The following is a 14,745-nucleotide window of genomic DNA, read 5'->3' as shown; positions in this document are numbered from 1 at the left end:
AGGATTTTTAGATCTCTTAAATTTAGTTTTGACTAGTACAATAGAAGTTGTAGATATCTTGAAATACAATTTCTACTAGTCAGAATTTTATTGTGGATATTTTTAATTACCATTCTGACGAGTGAGAATACAATTTTGACTAGGAGAAATGCTATCATGGATATCTAAAATGTAATTACAGATAGGAGTGTGGTTCGATTAAATGTTCAAACGGCCATACGTCGCGTGCTCTCCCTCCGGTCCGCTGGGCGGCGCGGTGCGGCCGGCCCGCCAAAAAGGACAAAGACAACAAAGAAGACAAAGCCTCTTCCGTGACGTCACGGTGTGTTTTGGCCGTGCGGAGCGAAACGAGGGAGGAAAAAACCTCTTGTTGTTGTTTGTGTTTGTGGAGAATCATCTTTCACATTAACGGCAGCAGAAACCCCGGAGAGAGAGACGGTGGATCCTGGAAACCATGTCGGACACGGTGAGCGAGACCAGAAGCTCCGGTACACAGAGCTGAGACCGGAGGCTGCTGCAGCTAGCTAGCTAGCAGCTAAGCTAACCCCAACACTGTGTGAGCGAGCTAGCTGCTGTAGCCAACCAGTACGTTAGCTTGTTAGCTTCCTAACGCTAACTGTTAGCTGCAGCTGCTGTGTGTTAGCGACCTGACCGCAGCTGGATTTGGGAGTTTAGTCTTTTTACTGGGTTCAGTTCACTGAAAGGCGGCGACACTAACTGTTAGGAGCTAGCATGTTTCAGTTTTAGCCAGTTGGTAACCTAACGTTAGCCAGTTAGCCAAAGAGTGATGCCAGGCTAACATTAGCCATGCTGTGGCGACCAGTGCCAAGACAGACAGACTTAAAAAAAACCTTCAGTTAAAACGGTCAAAATAAAACTGTTAGTGAGGAGCAGGCGCAGTAGAGTTTGGAGTAACTTTGAGTTAAGTGTAGAAGCAGTGTGTGTGTGTGTGTGTGTGTGTGTGTGTGTGTGTGTGTGTGTGTGTGTGTGTGTGTGTGTGTGTTACAGTAGAGTCAGCACTTCAACAAGTTAGCAAGTAGCAGTTAGCTTAGTACTTTGTGCAGACCTGTTATGGATGGTCCGTCGCCACAGTGTTCCCTTTTCAACGTACCGTGCCTTTTATTTTTTAGGCATTTTAGCTGAATTTTCCGTTGAATTGTGCGGAACATCAATAATAAAACTAAGTCCTGTTCACATACTGAACATTTACCTCTTCAGTAGAGCCTGAGAGTCTGAGTCAGTGTTATGAGCTGCTCTGCTGCTGTGAGCGGCAACTTCAAACTTTCAGGGTTCCTACGCAGGTCTGGAAAGTCTGGAAAAGTATTAAAAACAAATTTGATCATTTCCAGGTCTTGAATAGTTTGGGAATTTGAAAAAATGTCTGGAAAAGTATGGAAAATGTTGCGGTTCAGGTCCGATACACACATCATTGTAGCTTTTATGTTGTTGCAGAGCCACTTGGAGTCCACAGGTTTTGTTGATGTGCAGAATAATGTTCAGATAGAGGGACGCTCTTATTACCCAGCCGCTGTCAGCATGCATTATATCAAATACCCACCAACATCAAATCCGGTCAGGAACATAGGGTCTGGGAAAAATATGGACTTTTAAAATGGAAAGCGTGTAGGAACCCTGCCAATCATCTCACATATTCTGATATTTGTCTCTGTGAAGAACAATCTTCATCTATACAGTGATATGACCTAGTTAGCAGGGGCAAGATGTCTGTCTGTGTAAATCATATTGAACACCAGACAAAATCTTCAAAACAAATCAAGGTCTGGAAAAAGTATGGAATTTTTTAATTGAAAATGTGGAGGAACCCTGAACTTTATTTAACTAGAAAAGTTGACAGGACATTTGTCTTTAAAGCAGCAGACTGAGTGTCAACATGCTTACTGACACACACTTAGAGGTCGAGCTGGGCGGTATAAATACTTATACTATATACTTATATTATAAATTATTATCATCATGATACAGAGATTTTAGGATATTATGACACATAAGATTCATAGGGCAATAATTCAATATTATCGTTTATCGTCTTTCAGTGGAATCATGATGATATGAAGATATTTTAATATTGTGACATATTTCTGATGTCTAAATTGATGATGACAAGCAAATTTTACTTAAAAACTCTGATAAAATGAGGTATGGTAGGAATATTATTTGAATATTTCTGTTTTGTTTGACATCACACCTAACATCACCATTCGGTTCAATGAGATGAACATTAATTTGATTATTTTTAATGTGATTTTGCAACATGAACCATATCGTGATATATATTGATATCGAGAAAAATCCTTATGATTATCATGATATTGATTTCAACCATATCGCCCAGCCCTAGATGAACATTACAGTTTTTTTTACACTCGGTTACTGAGTTCACTTCTTCAAAACTCTTCACAGCTCGGCACCAACATGCAGCTTCACACTAAACCACCAAAACAACGCAGCATGTCAACATCAGATCATTGAAAATGTGACTGAAACAGCAGCACCAGTCTCAACAACAACAACAACAACAACACTGTCAGTCTGAACAGGAAGCGTTACAGTCGATGCATCACTTTTGGCGCTTTTCCACTGCATGGTACCGGCTCGACTCGACTCGACTCTACTCGCCTTTTTTTGGTTTTCCACTGGTCAAGTACCAGGTACCAGGTACCATAATACGTAGTACCTGGTACTTTTTTTCGTAGCACCTCCGTCGAGGTTCCAAGCGAGCTGAGGAGAGCTGAGGCACCAAAAGGAGACGTGAAAACACTGCAGACCACTGATTGGTCAGAGAATCGTCATCGCGACACGGGACGTATATGCTAACGTTAGCTACCAGGTTAGCGGTTAGCTTACCCTCTTGCGTGGCCTCGAGCAGCCAGAGAGCTTCTGTTGTCTCGCTGCCTTCAGCCTCTTCTGAAATCAAATCTGTTTCCTTGCTGTGACTGACAGCCACACACCGAGGATCAAGAACACCATCACTTCCATATCCTCCATAGCAGCTGTGTGTCGCGTTTCATGCGGCGTCGCGGCGTCGCTATGACGACCAGTTTGGGGGGTGGGGCACATTGAGGGGGTACTATGTGCAGTGGAAAACCAAGTGGTACTACCAAAAGCGAGTAGAGTCGAGTCGAGTTGAGCCGGTACTATGCAGTGGAAAAGCGGCATTAGTCCGTCTTTGAAGTAGTAAATTATATTAAGTTTAGTTTTTCTTTTTTTTTTAATATATTTTTTTCTGTTGGCATTGTAAATAGATGAAGTATTTTGCCATTTGGTTGAGAGTACAAGAAATGTATAGATTATTTTGTATTTTTTTTTACAAACCCATTACCAGACAGAATGGCAGCTTTGTATAGAATGAACTACAGTAGAAGCTCCAGGAACAAGTCGTAGAAATGTGATTTTCAGTGAGCTTTATTCTTGTCAGGGTTTTTGGCACACAGTAATTACAAAATATACAAAATGAAATGTAGTGGAAACAAAAATTCCAATACTATAGAGCTAATGCAGTAAAAGTGACGTAGTTGCAGTTTGACTGAGGTGGGAATCAGCTGTGGTTGGTCTCATTTACATAACTTCAATCAACCATTATATATTATATCTACTTTCTTTTTTTCAGATATTTCAATATAGTATTTGTGATTTAGCAAATTGCTGTCCACTTGAATTCTGTATGTTAAATTTTGAACTTTAATATTTTGAAAAGAGTATGTAGGATAAACGTTTGCAAAATGGGCTGCAGATACACACACACACACACACACACACACACACACACACACACACACACACACACAATTCTGCTGGAGGTTGAGTTTGAGTGAGAAATTAATTCAAGACTTTTGAAAATTGTGGTCACTGAACACATTTTGTGTCAAAGAAATGAGAAATGATTCAGTTTAGTCCACAGGCTGAATTGAAAAATGCTTGTAACCGATGGCAAAATAAACTGTAATTAGATTAATGTGATTCAGGCCATATTAGGTAAACAATTTGCTGTACTACTTTTACATTTTCTTTTCTTTTTTCAGTGCCATGTTTTGCACCAATAATTTAAAATTCAGGGTGAATTTGTGAAATTTCAGGAATATTTTCAACCAAATTCCATGTTGTAACATGATTATCTGTGTGTCAGCTGATGCTTTAATGATGTAATGAATAATAATAATGTGTGTGTGTGTGTGTGTGTGTGTGTGTGTGTGCAGGAAACCAAGCCCTCCAGTCAGGATGGTGGGGACAAGAAAGATGGAGAGTACATCAAACTCAAAGTCATCGGACAGGTGGGACTGTGTGTGTGTCTGTGTGTGTGTGTGTGTGTGTGTGTGTGTGTGTGTGTGGTCCAGAACAGAGCTCTAACACACTAACACAGTGGTACAGTTCAAACTGACAGGCTGCAGGCAGCAGAATGTAACATATCTGGGCTTCACTAACATTGATATGAGTGTTAACTAACAGCACACATCAATCAAGATCTCTGTACTGCAGCCCAGTGTGCTTCACATCATAATAAAAACAGGAAATGAAATAAACCAGAGTTAAATACTAAAGCAGGAAAATACAAGCAGTAAAGTATTGTTTTGATTTGATTGGCTCACAGTTAAACTGACCCCTGATTGGCTGCCTGTTATGCTGTTTTGCACAAAGCGGTAGAGTCTGAACTTCCTGGATGTTAATGAGTCTGTCAGTCCTCTGCTCCTCTGAGCGCTCTGCCGCAAACTGGCTGCCATGCACCCCCCCCCCCCCCCCGATATGTGAAGCGCTTTGAGTACCTAGGAAAGCGCAATATAAATGTAATCAATTATTATTATTATTAATTAGTGGAAACATGATGTTTTTCCCATGAGGAGACACACAGCAGAGAGAAACATCATCCATGGCAGAAGTGACACTTCTTTAGTGTTTCAACATAATGTTTAACTGCCACTTTCTACAAGAGATGGCAGCCTGTTATCTCCCATGTGAATACTCTGACCTCCCTGGACCCAAATGATTCTTAATGCGTCCATTCTTTGAAGTGAGCACCCTGAACATCCTTTTCTTTTTTTTTTGTACTTCCCTCCCTATTTTATTTCATTTTATTCCCTTTTTGTGTATGTGTTTTATTTATTTTATTTAGTTTTCTGTATGTGTATGTTTTCTTTTTTGTCTCTTTCTGGGAGTTTGGGATGGGTGGGGGGTGGAGAAAAGTGTAAAAAAAAAACAACTATGTTGGAACACAGATTTGTACTTTGTACTTGACATTTGTATGATACCGGTCTCCAATAAAAATATATATATAAAAAACCAAAACAACATGTTTAACACAATACAGCTGTTGTCACTGACAGATGTTTCTGTTTCTGTTGTCAGTTGATGGAGGGTCACAAAATGCTAACTGGCTAACGCTAATTTCTGTACTGTTATCATTTTGTGACCCTCCATCAAATCACTTTTTTTATAGCGGTGTGGTCATGTGACCTCAAACAGAAACATATGTCAGTGACAGCAAGGCAAGGCAGCTTTATTTGTTCAGCACATTTCATACACTGGGGCAATTCAAAGTGCTTTACAGAGTGATACAAATACAGTAAAGGTAAAATAAAATTAAAAAGTGCAAACGTACAGACAAGAGATCCACAAGATAAAAGATTTAAAAAGTAAACTAGTTCAGTTCAAATCAAGTGAAACAGAAAGATAAAAGAACACAACAAATATTCCCACTTTTAGATCCACACTGTGAGTGAACCCAGATGTTTTTCTGTAATTTTCTTTTCCCCTGTCCTTCCTGATTCTACTCTAACAGCTGTGTTGTGTCAAACATGTTGAAACACAAAGCGAGTGTCAGACAGAGCTAACGGGCGACAGGAAGTTGTTTTTTTTTAACATTGCTGCCAATGGTGAGAACAGATATTCACCCTGCTGAAGCACGGCGGCCATGTTTGTGAAAAGGGAAAAAAGAAAACACAAACACAATACTGTCATAGAGGAGGAAAGAAACCAGAAAATATTCACATTTAAGAAGCTGGAATCAGAGAATTTTGACTTATTTTTCTTAAAAAATTACTCAAACCGATTAATCGATTATCAAAATAGTTGGCGATTAATTTAATAGTTGACAACTAATCGATTAATCGTTGCAGCTCTAGTGTATCTATAACTGTAATATAGATCTATAACTGTCCTGTAAGGAGAGGAAGACTCTACAGCTGATCCTGTTTGAAAGTGTTCAGTATGATCCTGGACCTTCTGCCTCTTTGCTTACTTCAAACTGGAGTTTTACATTAAAAACAGATAGAGTGACGTATTTCTATTAAACTGTATGTTCATTATTCAGACTCGTGTGTCTGTTGGTCCTCTGTAATATTTCCTTCTCTCCTCTCAGGACAACAGTGAGATCCACTTCAAGGTGAAGATGACGACACACCTGAAGAAGCTGAAGGAGTCCTACAGCCAGAGACAGGTGGGCCACACACACACACACACACACACACACACACACACACACACACACACACACACACACACACACACACACACACACACACACTGCTCTGCGTTTCATCCTGTTCACCTTCCCATGATGCCTTTCTGTCACTTTGACCATTTAAAAATCTCTGATGTTTTATTGGTTGAATTTTAATGTTGCAACATGAGGTCACTGCTAAAAATATGCAGTTTTCCAAGAAGTAACAGTGATGTGATTTGATTTTGATGTAAAAATACAAGCAAATGAAAATTATGTCAATTATTTTGGTATTTATTGTTGCATCTGTAGGTTATGATTTAGAGAATTAGCTAACAAGGTGAAAAGTCATTTTTCATTTCATTGTGACTTTAGTGATCTGTTGGAAAAGTGAGTTGTTGCAGAATTAGATCCAGAAACAAGATGCAGCCATGTGACACTGAACTGGACTGGTTTATCTGCCAGTCTGCATCTCTGGGTTTTCACATTATGAACAGACAGAGGGACAAACACACACAGGCAAAAATGTATTGTAGCTATTAGGGCTGAACGATTTTGAAAAAATATCTAATTCTGATTATTTTGACTGATATTGCAATTGCGATATGATTTGCGATATTAGAGGGAATGATAATTTTCACATCATTATTCTCATTCTCATTGAAAAACGTATTAAAATGATTATGGTGTGATTTTTGCGGGGATCTGTACCAAACAAAGATGTTTTCTTCAGTCTGAAGAATATGATGTGTAGGCCAGGACATCTCTGCAGCACCACAATATTTACTGTAAAATGACATTTTCACACATTTCACCTTTAACAAATATTGTGCCTCCTGAGATTTGAAAATTGCAGTCGGCCATATTGCGAGTTCGACAAAATTTTGATTCATTGTTCAGCCCTAGTAGCTATTCACAAATTAAAATCACAAATGAATCTGGATTTGCAAGTAATTCCCAGCATTAACAGACGGGGAAACCCGTACAGCTGGTGTGTGTGAGTGTGTGTGTGTGTGTGTGAGAGTGTGTGTGTGTGTGTGTGTGAGTGTGTGAGAGTGATCCTGTCTGTCTGTCTGCTGGTTTCAGGGTGTCCACATGAGCTCCTTACGCTTCCTGTTCGAGGGACAGAGGATCGCAGACAACCAGACTCCCAAAGAGGTAAGACAGCTTCTCACCAGGCTCCAGCAGTCTGGACTGGACTCAGATCAGACTCAGATCAGACTGGGAGAATTTAAGACCAGAAAACAAAAGATTACAGCAAACACAGAAGGGTGAAGTTAAAGCTCCTGACATAAAACATCCTCAAGGCTTCCTGGTGATTTATGGATTATGTTCCAAAAAATAATATTCAGTCATGATACTGAAGAGGCACTTTGGACAAGATCCTCCACTACATGCAGATGTTCTGTTGATATCAAAGATCATGTAAAGAAGAGTTAGGATCGGACTTTATTGATCCCCGTGGGGATCAATAAAGACAGTGCCAGGAAGTCAAGTATTGTAAAGTACAGGAAGGGAATAAAAGACATAAGCACTAAATAAAATAAAGGTAATGTAGATAATATAAAACAACAGAGTCAGTGCTGATAAATGCAAATAAAAAATGCAGATTCAGTCACACTGGTCCTCAGATCAGTCTGCTCCAGTCTGATGTGATGCAGGTTGATTACAGACTGGCTGAAGAACTAATCAATACTACGCTGTTTCTTTTCTATGGGAAGTCCTGAACCTCCACTGACATGCTGATCAGATTTCATACAACAATATGAATAATATTGATCTCATGGGTTTCAGTAGCAGTGTGACATGATGGTGGAAATGTTTCAGAGGCTTTTCCACCCAGATAAGAAGAAAACTGTGGAAACACTGAAGAAGTCAAGTCCAAGTCATTAATGTCAAGTCTCAAGTCTAAATGTAGAACAGCAAGTCAAGTCAGAACAAATCAAGAGTCCAGTATCAATTTAATATCTTAAAGAAAACTAAATATCTAGGACTTTTCAATGCAATATGGTTTTAATAGGATAAAAACTTGGTAAGAGCATCATGAGCTCACTCTCACTCATCTCTCTCTCTCTCTCTCTCTCTCTCTCTCTCTCTCTCTCTCTCTCTCTCTCTCTCTCTCTCTCTCTCTCTCACTCACTCTCACTCACTCTCTCTCTCTCTCTCTCTCTCTCTCTCTCTCTCTCTCTCTCTCTCTCTCTCTCTAGTTGGGGATGGAGGATGAGGACGTGATTGAAGTCTACCAGGAACAGACAGGAGGCCACCGGACGCAAGAAGAATAACTCATCTACCTGCTTTCTCTTTTTTGTTTCTTCTTTTTCTTTTGTTAATTATATTTTATATTTGTACGATGTATTGATTATCTGTTATTGATCTGTGCTGCTCAGACGCAGGGGGAGGAGCTCAGTGTAGCAGGGAGTCGTTTCAGGGTTTCCATGTTTGTTTTGGATGCATCATCTCAGTGGCGGAGCGTCTCTGTCCGATTCTCACGCAGACTGACCCAGGATCAGACCTGTGAGCTCCTCGCCACGGGACGTCCTGTAACGTTACCGAGCGTTCACACTGCGAGCGACTCGGCGGAGGAGTCGCTCTGTTCTGATGGACTGTGGGCGGGGCCAGAGGCTCTGTGGGCGGGGCCAGGGGCTCTGTGGGCGGGGCCAGAGGCTCTGTGGGCGGGGCCAGAGGCTCTGGTCTCTAAGTTTTTATCAGGCAAATCACATTTTTGCTGATCTGATATTGCCTTTCACAACATTATATTGTTTTAATCTATAGTTTAATTTAGTTAACAAAGCTAGTAAGTGTTAATTAGGCATTAATGGAAAATCTCAATAAAACCTCAGATCTTCGACACGATGATGGATCAGCCGGGTGTTTCTGACACGTTTCTTCCTGTCGTCTTTCTAATAAAAGTTACAGAGCGCCTGGGATTAACTCCTGGGATTAACTCCTGGGTTTTTCATCAAACTAAATCACATCAGCAGGGAAACGAGGAAGCCGACTCCTGGTGACCAGCTGGTCGTGTCGCTCACAGTGTGAAACCTTTTCAAAACCAACCGGACAGCGTTAAAACGCCTGGTGGGGAAACTGAAAACGAGGCTGTTTGGTGTTTTGGAGATGCAGAGTCTCCAGCCAACGGCAGCAACATCCGGTTCAGATTCGGTTTACCTGCGACCTAAAAATGTTTCTCCCACTTAGCCCGACTTACTGAAAATAAAGTAAAAGGCAGAGACGCTCCACACAGAGCCAGGAAGCCGGTCTGGAGACAGAACCACCTGCTCTCTGCTGTCCACATCGTGTCCCGACTGTTTTTCCAAGTCCACAAAACACAGTGAAAGTGAATCCATCTCTGACCTGTTTCTGAAACACTTTGGAGACACGGCACCGCCACCGGAGACCGGCTTCAGGATCAGTGATCACAAAAATAATCTCTTCTCATTTCAAAAGTAATATCACTTTACCTGTTAGCGGCCATCGGTTCCTCCTCTCTTCTTCTAACATCAGATCAGTCCGTTTCCTCCTGAACCAGGAAACCAAACATCAACGTTCCTGTCGTCCTTTAACTGGAGGAGGGAAAACCAATCAGAGAGGAGGGATAGAACGTTAGTTTTTGGATAATTCAATGTCAATCTATTAAGAGGCATTATAACTAGGGCTGAACATTTAATCGAAATTTGATCGAAATCCCAATATGTCCGACTGCAATTTTCAAATCACAGGAGGCACAATATTTGTTAAAGGTGAAATGTGTCAAAATATCATTTTAAAGTAAATATTGTGGTGCTGCAGAGATGTCCTGGCCTACACATCATATTCTACAGACTGAAGAAAACATCTTTGTTTGGTACAGATCCCCGCAAAAATCACACCATAATCATTTTAATACGTTTTTCAATGAAAATGAGAATAATGATGTGAAAATGATCATTCCCTCTAATATCGCAAATCATATCGCAATATCAGTCAAAATAATCGCAATTAGATATTTTTTCAAAATTGTTCAGCCCTAATTATAACAAATTTGATTGGTAACTAATATTAGCTCTGAAATTGAAATAGCAATTTGTGATCCAGCTGAGAACATTATCACACAGCTGAAGCTGAAGAGATCAGATGTTGATCAGATGTTTCCGGTTGTTTCTTGTCTGTTTACATTTCTCAGTGATGGATCTCTTTCATTGTGAAGGCGAAGGCTGTACAGAAATTCATTTACCTTTCAACAATATTGTATAGATCAGGAGAATTTTACAAACTTAATTGTGATATTTTCTGAAATTTCATATTTCCAGGCGTATATGTTGTTGTTACCCCACTTGTATATTTTGTATACATATTTTTTATTGTTTGTGTGTGAGTAAAGGCAGGTTTTATAAATTCTGGCACAGACACAAATACACATCTCTATTCCAGCTCATCAGAAGGGAAAATGTGTGTGTGTGTGTTTCTGTGGAGCAAAAAAACTAATATAACAATATTCTATAGAGTCTATAGAGTTGAAGATTACAAGCGATGTTTAAAGTTGAGATGAAATGAAAAATGCATTTTTAACTCTTTTAGATCACATCCCCGGTCATATTGTGCACCTATTTAACAATATATGCCAAAAAAAATACAAAAAATCAATTTCTTTGTATTCTTATATCAAAATCCAATCATGTTTTCTTCCTGTAAAACAAAATATGCCGTGTGCTTACGTAAGCATGAACCAACCGATTTCAACGCAGTATCAGACGTTTGATAGGCTGCTTCCATGTCGGTTCCTCGCCGCACCTGATTGGACGAACGCCGTCACTCTCTGGCCCGTCTGCCCCCCGGATTTCAAACTGGAAAAACATGGCGGCTCGTTTGCAAACTTTCTCTTACGGAAACAGTTCACTGAAATGTTTCTGAAAACATCTGAGGTGAGAAATCAGCCGCAGCTGAATCTTCATGTTCGATCCACAGCAGTTAGTTTAAAAGTTTGTTCGTGAGTTTCCAGAGGCGGCGAGTCGTGCTGGACGCCCCTGATTTGCATAAAGTAGCCTAGACCTCAACTTTATGCAAATGTGGAGCGGCCGACGTGACGCCCCGTCTCTCGAAACGCACCGCGGCACTCCCAGAATGCATTGCACGGCTGCTTACATAGAAAATGAACGGGAAGCGTGGAAATCACAGATCCTGTGGAAACGTACCATCAGTGCGCCATTACTCCTCCATTGAAATGAATGGATTGCCGCTGACCACCGGGGGGGCAGAGTGTGTGTGTGTGTGTGTGTGTGTGTGTGTGTGTTAAACAGCACACTCTCCTCCTGCTACACGCCTTCAGACTCAGTGTCTCACATGCTAACAGGGTCGCTGTGGGACTTGAACCAGCAGCCATGTGGGATGAACGCACATCTACAGCCAAGCTCCACTCACAAGGCGTCCGCCATCTTATTTATTAACAGGAAGTTCATCCTGCTGACAACAGGAAGTCTCACCACATGCAGGTCATGTGAACAGCAGGCACCTCAACCACAAACTCAGGCCACATCCACACTGCTCCGGTGTTTTCGGACCCTAAAACAGAGACTTTTGGAAACGATGACTGGCTCTCATCAGTCACCACGTGTCCTTCCCTGATTGGTCACAGTCCTGTCATGTGACCGTTTTCCAGAAGCTTTGCGATGACTTCCAATCTGTTTTCCGCTGTCGGTCCAAGCAAATAAATACTTTTCTCCACTGCTCTTCTTCCTCTGTAGTATTTTCTGCAGCTAAGCAACCAACCACAGAGTAGATGATTTGCTTCCTGTTCACACCGGCATGCACATGCCCAGTGTGCGTGAACGGTCATGTGACATGTTTTCAGGCGTGTGAGTATGGACGGAGATTATTTCTTACACGCTCGTGTGGACGGAGACTGTATTAGTGGGATGTGGCCTCAAAGCTCACACTGGACCTGGGAGGTTTGGGGGTTTGAACCCTGAACCTCCTGAACTTCTAACAGCCTGTGATCCTGCTGAGCTACAGACTCCACTTCCTGCTGGAGGACAACTGACAACTTTAACAGACATGAGTTTAAGAAGGAGAGACACCGCTCACGAGACCAAAAGATGAAAACCATCAATTAACACTGAAGCTGGTCCCTTTCTGGGGACCCCCTGGAACCCCCTAAAAGACCCCTGGTGGTCCCCGGACCCCACATTGAGAACCACTGGTCTACATGATATTAAGACCTAGTAGGAAGGGTGAAGGTTTGAGCCACAGCAGCCGTTTGGAAACACAACACAAACATTAAGCGAGTCATTCTCACCAAACCAACGATATACCATGGCCGTGATCTTTTCAAAATAAAAGTCACAATTTAGTAAAATAAAAAAAAACATTATTAAAGATAATGTTGTGCTCTTTCTTGTACAGTGTGTGAGGTCTTTAGGATATAGCTAATCCTTTTTATGCCTGATTAAATTACTTTTTTGTAGAAATCTGACGGTGTTGACAAAAATCTGGGACACAACTTTCAAAGACCAACATTTTCAAAAAGTTTTAAAAAATTAAAGTAGTCCACAAAATGAAATAAATGATATTTATTTCATATATATAAACCACTTAAATATAATTTTTCACAACAAAACTTTGGAATCAGCTTGTTGAGTAAGTAGGGTCGTTCCATATAAACTCAACCAGAGCTCAGCGGCTCGAACTTTTGATTTTGATCATGTTTCTCCTGGTGGAAGATAAACATAAATGATGAAGAAAGCCCAAATATTAAAGCTCACTGATCATTATTTACTGAGTTTCCCCCAATTTTGTAGAAAACAATAATTGTCGCCTGTGATCTGGATCAGGTTTAGGAGTCTGAAAGAAACACTGAGAAAGGAGGCAGCTCCACTATTTCTCTTTCACAGAGAGACTTGTAGGCAGACTACAAGATTCTGGCAGTTTCAGCACTTGATTTGTGATGTGAGCCTATGGCAGTAGCTGAAAAATGAAACAAAAAAGTGTTTTTTTAAGAGTTTAAATGTTAATCACTCCAAATCTATCAAAGACATCTCAATATCCTTTTACTTCCTGGTTTAAAATAAAAATATAGCTCCACAATGAAATTGTCAAATTTGACGTTTTTTTTTGTTTTTTTTGATGTTTTCAAAGGTCAAAAACCAACTGTGTGACACATGGTAGGAAGCCAGTCTTTTGTGTCCATAAAGAAGAGGTTCTGAAGTAAAAGATAATATAAAAATTGGAAATGTATCTTTTTCCTTCATTAAAAAAAAAATGAGGGCAACTATGACAAAAAATATATATGTTTACAAGGGTCAGAAATACACTGCACTGACAATGTGTGCCAAACCAATACATTCATAGTAGTGCAGAGGGGCTGCACATTGAAGTAAGGACTGTTCCTCTCATGAAATCCACGGCTGGGGGCAGAAAGTTCGTTAGTTAAAGTCACATGACTCACTGATGGACGGTCTGCAGGATCCTGCGCTTCGTCAGACGGCCTCTAGAGGGCGCCATGGGTCTGCACAGGACCTGTGCTTGTTTTGTCACATTTTCCCTCATTTTTTTTAATGAAGGAAAAAGATACATTTCCACTTCTACTTCAGAACCTCTTCTTTATGGACACAAAAGACTGGCTTCCTACCATGTGTCACACAGTTGGTTTTTGACCTTTGAAAACATGTCCAATTTGACAATTTCATTGTGGAGCTATATTCACAGGTCATTATCTCAGAGAATAAACCACCAGGACCAGACCATATTTTTATTTTAAACCAGGAAGTAAAAGGATATTGAGATGTCTTTGATAGATTTGGAGTGATTAACATTTAAACTCTTAAAAAAACACTTTTTTTGTTTCATTTTTCAGCTACTGCCATAGGCTCACATCACAAATCAAGTGCTGAAACTGCCAGAATCTTGTAGTCTGTCTACAAGTCTCTCTGTGAAAGAGAAATAGTGGAGCTGCCTCCTTTCTCAGTGTTTCTTTCAGACTCCTAAACCTGATCCAGATCACAGGCGACAATTATCATTTTGACCCTCACTCTACAAAATTGGGGGAAACTCAGTAAATAATGATCAGTGAGCTTTAATATTTGGGCTTTCTTCATCATTTATGTTTATCTTCCACCAGGAGAAAAATGATCAAAATCAAAAGTTTGAGCCAGTGAAGTTCCTGAAATTTGGTTGATTTGACACGGAATGACCCAGTAGTAAGTCATATTTTTTGTTAGGACATGATTGGTCCCAAATTCTCAAGAACGGGTGTTAAATCATAGGCGAAACGTTAATCTCAAAGGTTATGACTCCATACTGTAAAACAAACTTGTCATTCACAA

General features: G+C 40.4%; 1 protein-coding gene across 1 annotated transcript; it reads left to right on the top strand.

Moving 5' to 3' along the window:
- Nucleotides 1–307: 307 nt before the first annotated feature.
- Nucleotides 308–10,952, top strand: LOC139655948 (small ubiquitin-related modifier 1-like). The gene is made up of 5 exons (XM_071533374.1): nucleotides 308–466; nucleotides 4,215–4,289; nucleotides 6,371–6,448; nucleotides 7,538–7,609; nucleotides 8,659–10,952. Exons 1-5 carry the CDS (start codon nucleotides 455–457, stop codon nucleotides 8,731–8,733), a joined length of 312 nt encoding a protein of 103 aa, XP_071389475.1. The 5' UTR covers nucleotides 308–454; the 3' UTR covers nucleotides 8,734–10,952.
- The last annotated feature ends 3,793 nt before the right edge of the window (nucleotides 10,953–14,745 follow it).

The sequence above is a fragment of the Centroberyx affinis genome, unplaced genomic scaffold (genome assembly GCF_046629955.1).
Source record: "Centroberyx affinis isolate AG114_WGS23_722 - 3 ecotype Tasmania unplaced genomic scaffold, CSIRO-AGI_Caff_v1 ptg002362l_1, whole genome shotgun sequence".
In the NCBI taxonomy this organism is placed as follows: Eukaryota; Metazoa; Chordata; class Actinopteri; order Beryciformes; family Berycidae; genus Centroberyx; species Centroberyx affinis.
The sequence above is the reverse complement of the archived record's forward strand: the minus strand, read 5'-3'. Positions and strand labels throughout refer to the sequence as shown.